At 53.6% G+C, this 12,583-nt stretch overlaps 1 protein-coding gene across 1 annotated transcript in view; it reads left to right on the top strand.

Annotated features, from left to right (window-relative positions):
- Positions 1-11,265, top strand: part of PRKCD (protein kinase C delta) — a 30,295-nt gene extending 19,030 nt beyond the window's left edge. Inside the window, exons 5-19 of the mRNA XM_060631288.3 lie at positions 105-165; positions 337-499; positions 590-621; positions 1,957-2,042; positions 2,334-2,463; positions 3,151-3,251; positions 3,936-4,023; positions 4,243-4,340; positions 4,512-4,685; positions 4,875-4,966; positions 5,572-5,634; positions 6,645-6,783; positions 6,947-7,135; positions 7,739-7,867; positions 10,541-11,265. Coding sequence (XP_060487271.1) covers positions 105-165; positions 337-499; positions 590-621; positions 1,957-2,042; positions 2,334-2,463; positions 3,151-3,251; positions 3,936-4,023; positions 4,243-4,340; positions 4,512-4,685; positions 4,875-4,966; positions 5,572-5,634; positions 6,645-6,783; positions 6,947-7,135; positions 7,739-7,867; positions 10,541-10,699 — 1,704 coding nt within the window. The 3' untranslated portion in view covers positions 10,700-11,265. The remainder of the gene's footprint in view (positions 1-104; positions 166-336; positions 500-589; positions 622-1,956; positions 2,043-2,333; positions 2,464-3,150; positions 3,252-3,935; positions 4,024-4,242; positions 4,341-4,511; positions 4,686-4,874; positions 4,967-5,571; positions 5,635-6,644; positions 6,784-6,946; positions 7,136-7,738; positions 7,868-10,540) is intronic.
- The last annotated feature ends 1,318 nt before the right edge of the window (positions 11,266-12,583 follow it).

Below are 12,583 nucleotides of genomic sequence, written 5' to 3' on the forward strand. Positions count from 1 at the left end.
GCCTTGGGGGACCAACCATGGGGGCGGGTTCTGAGTCCAGCATGGCTGGAGCCCGCCCTCATTGACCCCCCACCCCCACCCCTTCCCTACCCTCACCCCTGCAGCTGGACCTGCAACCCCAGGCCAAGGTGTTGATGTCTGTGCAGTATTTCCTGGAAGACATAGGTAAGACCCTCCCTATCTGGGCTGGGGGTGTAGGTTCAGAGGCCAGAGCCAGGACAGAACCTTAGGGAAGCAGTCCCTGTGGGCAGTCTGTCCAGGGCCACCCTGGGAGGGACTACAGGAATGTTACCCTTTCCGGGGCTGGGGCTGACTTCACTACTCCACGGCCGCCAGATTGCAAACAGTCTATGCGGGGTGAAGACGAGGCCAAGTTTCCAACAATGAACCGCCGTGGAGCCATCAAGCAGGCCAAGATCCACTACATCAAGAACCATGAGTTTATTGCCACCTTCTTCAGACAGCCCACCTTCTGTTCTGTATGCAAAGACTTTGTTTGGTGAGGGCTGGCTGTGCCTCCTGAGAGTGGGGTCTGGGGAGGGAGGGCCCCACACCCAGAACTCACCCTGCCTGGGGATTTGCCTTTCAGGGGTCTCAACAAGCAAGGCTACAAATGCAGGCGTAAGTGTCTCCACTGCCCGGTCTGTTTGCACACGTGTGTCTGCCAGTACCTGCGTGCATTCTCAGGAAAGCCCATGTCTCTGTGCAGGGATCACATGTCTAGACTCTGTGTGCTTGCATGCGTGCATGTGAGATTTTCCACGTCATTGTCTATGTACGAGAACCACACTCAATGGGTGCATGAGTGGGCTTGCTCTGGCTCATGAAAGCCAGTTCTCTGTGTCTTTTCCCAGGCTTTGGTGCAGTATTTACATAGAAATCAGCCAATGCTACTTATCACGGCTCTTTTCCCCTGCAGAGGCTATTAGACCTTTTATAGTATACCCTTGGCTGCACATGTGCTTCTGTTTAGACATGTGTGTATATGGGTACACACATATAAGATACCTCCACAGTGGTGCTGGTTCTGAACACAAGCTCTGGGGGCACCTGGATGGCTCAGTCAGCTAATCGTTCAACTTCGGCTCAGGTCATGATCTCATGGTTCATGGGTTTGAGCCCCACATTAGGCTCTGTGCTGACAGCTCAGAGCCTGGAGCCTGCTTCAGATTCTGTGTCTCCCTCTCTCTCTGCCCCTCCCCCACTCATGCTCTGCCTCTATCTCAAAAATAAATAAACATTAAAAAAAAAATTGAGCACAAGCTCTGGAGCCAGATGGCCTGGGTTTGAATCCTAACTCTGCCACTTCCTATTTGTAGGGCCTTAGAGTGACTTAACCTTTCTGTGCCTCAGTAAAATGGGGATAATAGCCTTTATGAAGATCAAATGGGATAAAATATATAAAGCTGCAGTTTAGGTGACTAGTACATAGTCAGCATTTTATATAGAGAGCGTATTGTCATTATGCAGCAGTGTGTATATTCTGGTGTCTTTGTGGTGGTGGTGGTGGTGGTGGTGGTGGTGGTGGTGGTGGTGGTGGTGGTGTGTGTGCGCATGTGTGTGCATGTGCATGAGAGAGCTTAGGACCCGTTTGCTGTCCCAAGCATAGCAGAGAGACAGGGGGCTCTCTGCCTGCAGTCCTCTCACTGCAATACTCTGTGCCCTCATTGCTGCCCCCACTGCCCACTAGGACCCCTTGAACCTTCCCTAATCTCTGAGATCCTCCAATTGGCCCGCCCTCCCTGCTCCTCCCCTTTCCAGGCCCCTCCTGCAAGGGCAGGCAGGAGGAGAGAAAAAGCAAGCTGTGGGCCCCAGGCGTCTGTGGGGTGAGGGTGTGGGCGATCAGGGAAAACAGTGGCTTTGTATAGAGGGCTGGACTGGGCCAGAGGGCGCCAGCTCACAGCTCTGCCCCTCCTGGTGCCTTCCCATCCCCCTCCTGGCCTGTGCCTCCTCAAGAATGCAACGCTGCCATCCACAAGAAATGCATCGACAAGATCATCGGCCGGTGCACCGGCACCGCAGCCAACAGCCGGGACACCATAGTGAGGCTGGGCCCAGGGCGGGGGACCTGGGGGGGCTTGGCCAGCTGGGAGGGATTTGGGTTCTCCCCACCCCTTCCCTGTGGAGCTTGTCCTTCTCCCCATTTTTCTTGGTTGCCTCCTTGGACTTCCAGATTGCCCAGTTTCTGTACCTTCCCCCTTGCCCCCCCTACCCCATGGCCCAGTGGAGCCCTTTTGAGCATCTTGCCATGCACGGGGTTGAGGAGAACTAGGGGTTGAGGAAGGAGCTAGAGCTGGCATGTGACCCTCAACCTGTGACACTCTCCTTCCCAGTTCCAGAAAGAACGTTTCAACATCGACATGCCGCACAGATTCAAGGTTTACAACTACATGAGCCCCACCTTCTGTGACCACTGTGGCAGCCTGCTGTGGGGGCTGGTGAAGCAGGGACTAAAATGTGAAGGTGCGTGCCACCCAGCTCCGGGGACTAGGGCTGGGCAGGAGGGCACTCCCAGCTGGTGCCTACCCACCCAGACCTCCTAAACTCCCACTAACTAATGCTGCCTTTGCCCCGCTGCTGGGGAAGGCCTCGATGTCCCCTCCCCACTGGCTTCCCCATTTACCTGCTGTGTGACCAGGAGTCCCCACTGCTCTGAGCTCAGTGTCCTCAAGTGGAAGATAGGGGTAAGAGTAGAGTAGGGCCCAAGGAATCACTGAGGGACAAGCAGGCGGAAGGTGTTGAGCAAACACGTTTCACAGACCCCTTCCCTGGACCCAGGCTTTAGTGAGGCAGAAACAGGGGGCCCCCTGAGAGGAAAAGTGGCTTGTCTAGGTTGCCCTAGACATTCTTTGAAGGGTTTAGAGTTAGGTCTCCTATCTTGTGCCTTTTTTTTTTTTTCTTTTTCTTCTTTAAATAATGAAAGATTTAAAGCACTCACGATGGCTTCAGATGCATTTTTTTTTAAAGACCAGAAACCCAGCAGACTCCACCAAAGCCCTGCTTCCTCCTGCTCACTCCTCCCCTCCTCCCCTCCTCTCTGCACTTGGCTGAGCCTGGGGGGACGGGGACAGTTCTCCCAGAGCCTGCCAGCAGCCTGTCAGGCCCTGCCTGAGCGGGGGCCCTGATGGCCCTGTGTCTGCTTCACCCCAGACTGTGGCATGAATGTGCACCATAAGTGCCAGAAGAAGGTGGCCAACCTCTGTGGCATTAACCAGAAGCTCTTGGCTGAGGCGTTGAACCAAGTGAGCCAGGTAGGCAGACACGGTGGGAACCCTGGACACAAGGTGGCAGGATTGGGGGTGGGCCGTCAGGGCTCATGCTACTATTAGAGAACCCTGGGGTGTGGAGTGGGTGGGCAGCATTTGTATTCATGACCCCACTTCTGGAAGATGTAGTCTAAGAATTAGCAGAAGGCGGTGGGCTTGTTCTCATATAAGAAATTATTCAAGTGGTTGTGTACTTGGTGAGCCCGGAGGACCACAAGGTTGGAATGCTTGGAACTAAGAGCCCTTATTGTGTGTATGTTTTATGTGTTGTGTATGTTGTGTGTTTGGGTGTGGGTGGAGCTTGAGAAATGCCATAACACTTTAAGGTAAAATTCTAGAATCAATTACCAGTGAAGGCAACACAAATAATCCATTGAGTAAGTGGTGGGAGGATTCAATGTACAAAATTTTCTTTCTATTCAGTGCCTTCCAGGCCATCAAGGTATCCCTGTGCTACAGGGTGTGTGTGTGTGTGTGTGTGCGTGTGTGTGTGTGTGCGTGCGTGTGTGCGCGCGCGCGCGCTCCCTGGAGTCCTGGGCTTTGCCCCTGCTGTCCCCCATTGGTTTTGAGAGTGGAGTCATGGATGGTTGGGGTTCTCCTTCTTGGCTGAGAGTTCTGATCCTGGTATGACTGACTGGATGTCTCCCTAACCTCTACCCTCTCCTCCAGAGACCCTTCCGGAAGTCAGAAACAGAGCCCGTTGGGATCTACCAGAATTTTGAGAAGAAGCCAGAAATCTCTGGAGAAATTGTCGCAGGTGAAGCTGGGCCCATTTCCCCCCGGAAAGTTCCCACTCCCCACTAGGACCCAAGATGGGACCCAACCTCCCTCTACTGTTGAGACCTGAAGGGAGACACCACCCGTGGAGAGGGAGTCCCTTCCTCTTTGAGGCCCCTTACCCCACCCCACCACTTGGCCCCAGGGGAGGGGACTCAGCAGACAGACACCTGAGTCTAAAGTGCCATCTCTTGGGCAGACAATGGGACCTACGGCAAGATCTGGGAGGGCAGCACCAGGTGCAACATTGAGAACTTCACCTTCCACAAGGTCCTGGGCAAAGGCAGCTTTGGGAAGGTAAGGGGCTGTTTGGCCCTGGGGCAACTCAATGGACCTGGGCCCAGGAACCCAGGAGCCCAGGGGCACCTGCATCCCACCCTACCTGGCTTCTTCCTGATGGGGTGCGGTTGTGGTGTCCTAGCTTTTGGCCTGGCCTTCCCCCCGCTCGACATCCTGCCCACCCATCAGGTGCTGCTTGCAGAGCTGAAGGGCAGGAAGGAGTTCTTTGCGGTCAAGGCCCTCAAGAAGGACGTGGTTCTGATCGATGATGATGTGGAGTGCACCATGGTGGAGAGGCGGGTGCTGGCACTCGCCTGGGAGAATCCCTTTCTCACCCACCTCTTCTGTACATTCCAGACCAAGGTACCCAGCCCTCCCACTGTCATTGTGTCTGGAGCCACAGCCCCCCTTGGCCTCCCAGCGGGGCCATGTCTCCCCTGCTTGTGTCCTCCAGGGCAGAGTTGTCCCCTAATTCCTTCTGCCCTTGGTAGCCCTCAGTAGAGTTGCTTCAGCCCTTTTCTGTGCCTCTGCTCACCGCTCTTTCCACCCCAGGACCACTTGTTCTTCGTGATGGAGTTCCTCAACGGGGGGGACCTGATGTACCACATCCAGGACAAAGGCCGCTTCGAGCTCTACCGTGCTACGTATGTGAGGGACCTGTGGGGGGAGGAGCCCTGCTGGTCTGCCCTCTTTTCCTTCTTCCCTGTCCCTGGAAAAGCCAGCCTGGGCTAGAGCTGGGCTTGGAGAGATTTGGGGTGCCTGGGGCTATCCCCACCATATGGGAAGCCATGGGTGGTGAGTGAGCTCTGGCTGACAGCACAGCACAGGCGTACTGGGGTCCTGTCCCCTGCTCCTTGAGCCTCAGCTTGGGCAGCCTTGCAGATGGTAATGCTGTACAACACAGGACCCTGGTGTACAACACAGGACCCCAGACTAGTATGTACCCCTTCCCAAACTCTGTGGTGTGTGTGTGTGTGTGTGTGTGTGTGTGTGTGTGTGTGTATGTCTGTATAAATGTATACACTCATGACAGAACTGTCTCATTTGGAGCTTTTCCTTAATAATTTTCTTTTTGGTTACCAGGCCCCCTCCCCCTCTTGCCTGATACAAGATGTGCTTAATCAGACCCAGATGGCCCATGGGGTTTTTTGCAGCATTTCCTGACCCTGGGGATAGGGGTGAGGGCCCAGGAAGAAGCAGGGGTTGGTCACGGAAATCCCAGAACACTTCGTCTCTCTCTGTCATCCAGGTTTTATGCAGCCGAGATCATCTGTGGACTACAGTTTCTACACAACAAAGGGATCATTTACAGGTATGAGGAGGGGCGTGGTTGGGAGCCTTTCAGGAGGGAAAGCTCCACCCCACAATGCTCTGAGTGAGGCCCAGCCCAGCCATGGCCCTATCTCTGCTTAGAGTCCGTTGTTAGTTGGGTGTTTGCCTAAACCTCCTACTCCATTGCTGGGATTCCTGTGGCCCCTCTGCTGAGGCTGGCCCAGCTCCAGGCACTGGGGACTCATTGCCCATACTTGGTTCCACTGGTGGGAGTACGCACTGCCTGGTAGTGTCTCCCTTCCTTGGAGCAATCGATCTTGCTCCGAGGCCCCATCTGAGCAGTCTAAGCTTCCATCAGTAGGGACTGGTTCCATCAATTCTCACCTAATAAATGACAGTCCCGTCCTGCAGTGGATTAGTAAGGACCCATCAGAAAGGCTGACTGAACTCTGTGCACTGATGTGGGACGGGGCTAAGCTACGTTGCCAGGTGGGTTACTAATCCGTGGGACAGTGTGCCTTGAATATTAGGATTCAGGATTTAGAAGGTGGGGGCGAGCGGCACATGGTGATGTGCTTGTCCGTGCCTGGGATTGCTCTGGGTATCGAGGTTAGGGAAAATGGACTTTGTGCTGTTTGCCCTTCTCTGGTACTTGTTACCGTGTGCGTAAATTACCTCCTCCAACCACAGACTGTGTAGAGCAGATGTGGTCCCTGCCCTCATGGAGTCAGACCAAACTGAGCTCGGGGCCGCCTCCACCGCTGACCAGCTAGGTGACCCTGGGCAAGTGACATCACCGCTCTGAGCCTCGATTCGGGCTTTAGGAAGTAGGATGGTGTATATCCAGCATGTAGCACACCAGCAGGTGTTTTGCAGGGAACACCCGTTTTTAGCACGTCTTTCTCCTTCTGCATCCTTGCCTCTTTGTCATTCCCTTGTGCCCTTGGGGAGATTCCTAGGCTTACAGGGTTGGAAATGGGGCCATGGGGGCTGAGGGGAGAGGAGGGGGATTGGTCCCTGATGACTCCCTTTCCCACACCATCCTCTCAGGGACCTCAAGCTGGACAACGTGATGCTGGACCAGGATGGCCACATCAAGATCGCCGACTTTGGGATGTGCAAGGAGAACATCTTCGGGGAGAAACAGGCCAGCACCTTCTGTGGCACCCCTGACTATATCGCCCCCGAGGTGAGTGGGCACCGTCCTAGCCACCAGCCCAGTGAGATACCTTGTCTCAGTGGGGGTGGGGACTGTGATGTCCGAGCCACAGCTAGGAGGGTGAAGAGGCCTGGTGGGTGCTGCGCATGCCCTGGGGCACCTCTCAGCTCCTGCACCCCTTCTCCTGCCCCAGATTCTACAGGGCCTGAAGTACTCATTCTCCGTGGATTGGTGGTCCTTTGGAGTCCTTCTCTATGAGATGCTCATTGGTCAGTCCCCCTTCCATGGTGACGATGAGGACGAACTGTTTGAGTCCATCCGCGTGGACACACCACATTATCCCCGCTGGATCACCAAGGAGTCCAAGGATATCCTGGAGAAGGTGGGAGGCCCCGGGCTGGGTTGGCTGGGGCAGGGGTCAGTACACATTCAGATCGTGGGATGGCCAGAAGCCCCTCATCTCTGGAATGGTAGCCTCACTGATGCTCTGGTCCTAACACACTGGGGGGTATCGCTCGCTCTCCGTGTTCCCGGGAGCTCCTGAGTCCACTGCGCCGAGTCAGCCTGGTATGGTGATTATGAGCTTAGGGTCATAAGCTGAAGCTCAGCTGAGTCTGTCTCCTTGTCTGCAAAATGGAGGCTACAGGGGAAACTGCCTCACAGAGTTTTTGGGAAAAAAACCATAAACGTGTGGTGCTCAGGTCTATGCCAGGCAGACAATAAACACCCAATGAACTCTACTGCTTTTAAGCACGGTCCCACCAGCAGGAAGTCCTGGCAGCCCTACTCCATGGACTGTCATCTCTGAGGGGCCCAGCGGTGCAGCGGGGCCAGAGAGGACCCTCTTGGCTCCAGGGACCCTGGGTTGTGCTGCTGGGTTGGACTAGACCCGCCTGGGCACCCCTGGGCCTGCTCGGGGGGTTTGTGGAGGCTCTGGCCTCCCTGCAGCCCTCAGGTGCTAACCAGGGCCCCTACTGGGTTGCAGCTGCTTGAAAGGGATACAACCAAGAGGCTGGGAGTGACAGGGAACATCAAAATCCACCCCTTCTTCAAGACCATTAACTGGACTCTTCTGGAGAAACGAGCCGTGGAACCGCCCTTCAAGCCCAAAGTGGTACGTGATCCCACTCCCATGGGGGCCCCTACTGGATGTTGCCCTCCGCTGCCTTCCTGTTGGGCATCTCCTTTGCTCTGCTTCTCTCTTGCTTCATTTACATGCCTTCCTCCTCTCCATTCTGCCAGCAAACCTGCTTTCCCGGCCTCACGTGCACATTCGGTCACAGCCTCTACCCTTGTGTTCTTACCCTCTCTCTCCCTCACTCAGTCAGTCAAGAAACAGTGGGAACTGCAGATCCAGACATTCTTTAGGGCCCCCTGTATGCAGGCGACTAGGCTGTGGGAATCAGAGTTAAGACCTCGCTCCCTCCCTCCCATCTGTCTTCCAAGAAATACTGGAAATGCTGGGAGCCTGCTGGCTGCCTGTTGAGTGCCTGATGGGTACCGTGCTGAGCTGCACTCCCAGGCCCAGAGCCAGAGAAACTCCAGCCCCTGGGGGAGATTATCACTTGCACACTGATGATCATTTGTGATAGGAAACGACAGCACGAGAGCTGTCACAAGGCCACACATGACCAGTTGTCACTGGGCGGGGGTGGGAGGGTCTGTCAGCAGGAGCCCAGATGTAGAGAACAGAGTGGGTCTGAGAAGAAGTGGGGTATGGGCAGGGTGGGGAGACTAGGCCAGGCAGAGGGCAGCTGCGAGGCATTCCAGACAGAGGAGGAATGTTCACACAAAGGCCCAGAATCTACAGAGGCCACCTAGGAGCCAGCAGGAGAGCAGAGGCAGATTGGGGCCAGAATTCTTAGGTAAGAAGTTAGACTCTGTAGCCCTTCTCTGACCATAGCTCTTCCCTCTCGCTTCCTTTGTCTCTGTCAGGACACACTGCCCCCAGGCAGGCAGCCTGTGTAATGTGCCCCACATTTGTGTTTTGTCACCAGAGAGCATCGCCCTTGCTCCAGGGGTCTCAAACTCGGGGGCCCCTGGGCTGGGCACCGTATCACCAGGCCAGGCCAGCTGTAGGAAGGCCACACAGCCTGCTTTCGGTCTCTCGCTTTTGCTAGAAAGAGGGGCCAATTTATTTCTCTGCACTAGAAAACACAGGGCAGGTGTGTAGGTCAGCAGGGCCGTCAGTGGGAAATTATGGGGCCTCTGGCGAGCTGTCCGAGGGGCTTCAGTACCAAGAGTGGACCTCCCGGGAAATGGGGCCAAGGCTGTTTGCTCTGCCAGTTTTCAAAAGCCAGAAATCTGGGTTTTTATGTCAAATTGTCCAATTTTAAAATAATTGGCTAGGGGCGCCTGGGTGGCTCAGTCTGTTAAGCGTCCAACTTTAGTTCAGGTCATGATCTCACAGTTCGTGGGTTTGAGCCCCGCATCGGGCTCTGTGCTAACAGTTCGGAGCCTGGAGTCTGCTTTGGATTTTGTGTTTGCTCCTCTCCCACTCATGCTCTGTCTCTCTCTCTCAAAAATAAATAAACATTATATATATATATATAATTCTTTTAAAAAATAAAAAATAAAATAATTGACTCAAATCCCATTAAAAACCCAGTACCAGTCAAAATGATTGTACCTACCTGCTCAGTTTGGCCTGAAGGCCACCAGCCTGAGATCTAGTATCATTCCATTGTATCGCCAGAAGCAGAGTTGGCAAACTTTTCCTGGAACAGGCTGGTGCTAAATATTTCAGGCTTTGCAGGCCAGTCTCAAAGCAGCCATAGAAGATTTATCAACGAATGGGTATAGTCTTATACTAATAAAACTTTATTTACAGGCACTGAAATTTGGATTTCATTTAAATTTTGCATATCATGAAATATTAATCTCCTTTTGATTTTTTTTTACTAAACATTAAAAATGTGAAAGCCATTCTTTTTTTTTTTTTTTGAAGCCATTCTTAAAGCTTTTGGTGGGTGGGGTTCGCTCACGGGCTGTGGTTTGCTAGAACCCTGTTCAGGATGATGCCCACCTCTCCTTATCCAGGCCCAGAGTTCCTTGATGGCTTCCTTTATCCCCCCTGGTGAGATAGCACCCACTATCCAGCTGGGATCCTCTCAGGCTCTTGGGAGAGACTCCCTTTTCTGTTCTTTTTTTTTTTTTTTTTTTTTTTTTTTTTAATTTTTAATGTTTATTTATCACAGAGAGAGAGAGAGAGAGCACATGCGAGCATGAGTGGAGAAGGGGCAGAGAGAGAGGGAGACACAGAATCCGAAGCAGGCTCCAGGCTCTGAGCTGTCAGCGCAGAGCCCGACACGGGGCTCGAACTCACAGACCGCGAGTTCATGACCTGAGTCAAAGTCAGATGCTCAACCTACTGAGCCACCCAGGCGCCCCGCCCTTTTCTGTTCTTAATAAGGCTGGCTCAGGGCACCTGGGTGACTTAGTCAGTTAAGCATCTGACTTCAGCTTAGGTCATGATCTCACAGTTCACAAGTTTGAGCCCTGCATTGGGCTCTGTGCTGACAGCTCAGAGCCTGGAGCCTGCTTTGGATTCTGTGTCTCCCTGTCTCTCTGCCCCTCCCCTACTCATGTTCTGTCTCTCTCAAAAATAAATAAACATTAAAAAAAAAAAACAAGTAAAATAAACATTAAAGAAAAAAAAAGGCCAGCTCTGGTCTGGCCCAGCACTATGGGGATTCTGAGGTGTTTGGGACGCAGTCTTGGGAACTCAGGAACCTTTGGAGGGCCACCCCTTGGGTCCCACTCACTTGCCCCTGCATTCTGCCCACAGAAGTCCCCTGGAGACTACAGCAACTTTGACCAGGAGTTCCTGAACGAGAAGGCACGCCTCTCCTACACCGACAAGAACCTCATCGACTCCATGGATCAAACTGCATTTGCTGGCTTCTCCTTCGTGAACCCCAAATTTGAGAGACTCCTGGAAAAGTGAGACTTCCAGACATGCCCCCCAACCCTCCCCAGCTGGGGAGCCTGCGTCAGCCAGCACGGCCTGCCCATCCAGCCCGAGGCAGAGCAGACTGGGCGTCCCCCTTCATCGGTACCTGCCCGCCCCCCCCACCAACAATGAGCAACAGTGTGATTGTCTGATTTCTGCTGCTGCCACCCCCTTACCTCCAGGAGGGGCCTCAGCTCCTGTCTGGCTGGGCTCTTATGGTACTTCTGTGAACTATGTGTGAATTTGCTTTTCCTCTGCCATCAGAGGGAAATTGCAAATCCTGTGTTTCATTACTTGAATGTAGTTATCTATTGAAAAAATATATTATACACACACACACACACACATATATATATATAATAGGCTGTATATATTGCTCAGTATAGAAGAAACATATGAGGGACTGGCGATCTATTGATTTTTTAAAATATATATGTATATATATACACATATATACACAGATACATATATGTGACCACAAAAAACAAAAAAGAGCACAAGCTGTTTGAACCACCAGGTTCTTTTATCTGTGTGTCTGAATAAACACCAAATGGTACTGACCTGGCTGTCGGGACACATTTGTCCCAGGAACGCTGGTGGCCGCTGCTCCCACTTCTGGAAGCTCTATCCCGGAAGCTAACTGAGCTGTTAGCTGCAAACACAGACGCCTGGGTTTTCATGCAAATGTGTTTGTATTTATGGGTTTCCTGTGCCTCTAAGGCCCTGGGCCTAAAGCAGAAACCTTTTTCTGGGTGGCTAAAGGGAGTCCTGAATGTGTCTGTGGGGCGATGGGAGGAGGTGGGACCCACCACAGACTGTGTTAGGAGAGTGAGGGCCAGTCTGGAAGAGCAGAGAGACATGAGCAAAGTCTTGGAGGCTGGCCCGGACTGGAGAGGACAGAGAAGAGGAAGGAAATAGGGCTGAGGCTTCAGGCTCCTCTAGATTCAAATCCCAGCGTAGCCAAAAGACATGGGCCTATCACTTAATCATCTTAAAGCTCAGCTTCCTCAACTGTAAAATGGGGACAAGGCGAGGTGATAACTAGATGGAACTCTGTATCTCATCGCTATTTTTCCCTGTCCCTGCCACAGAGAAGTCTGTGTTAGAGTTCTAGAATCTACTTCTCAAGAGTCCCTGCCTGCCTGGGGAAGGGGAGGGGAGCAGGATGGGAGAAGAAGGATGAGAACATGCTGAGCAGCTGCATCGGGGTTGAGCACCATGCTCCAGTGTGCCTGCGGTGTAGTGAGGACACTGGCTCCGAGAGACAAAGGTGGCGACCAGTGACCCCTGAGCATGGGCAGATCTCCCTTACCGCCACCTCGGTGTTTCCCTCCCTCTGGCTTCCCATTTCTTCCTCTCAGCCTCTTCCCCTACTCCTCCCCCCTTCTCTACCACCCCCTCTCTCTGGGCCACAGGCCTGAGGCAGGGCCTGCCCTCCAGCCCCCCTGGTCCAGCCCCTGGCCCTTCATCCCTGGAGGTGGGCAAAATGCCCCAGTGCCTGATTGGTTGGCCCTGACAGCCAGGCAGCTGACTTCCAGCAAGTTCATTTTTCTGGGCTGAGGTACAAGTTTCCAAGGCTGGAGAGAGGTGGGATGAGGTGGGGCTGGTGCTGGCCAGGGGAGGGGGCTGCGGGGATGGGGGCAGCAAACTCTCCCCAGAGAGACTAAAGGCCCCCTCCCCTCTCCATCCACCAGCCGTACTCTCTGGAAAGCAGTTGTTGAATCCCCCCTCTGCTGAACAGCAGTGAAAAGCCCTGAAGTGGGACTCACGGTCAGGTGGAAGAGACAGCGTGGCATGGGCTGTGCTGGGGGATCCTGACCCCTACCTCTGCTGCAATACACACAAGGCCCCGAGAGACCCCGTGGGGCTGTGCAGAGT

Source organism: Panthera onca, chromosome A2 (assembly GCF_046562875.1).
Source record: "Panthera onca isolate mPanOnc1 chromosome A2, mPanOnc1 haplotype 2, whole genome shotgun sequence".
Lineage (NCBI taxonomy): Eukaryota > Metazoa > Chordata > Mammalia > Carnivora > Felidae > Panthera > Panthera onca.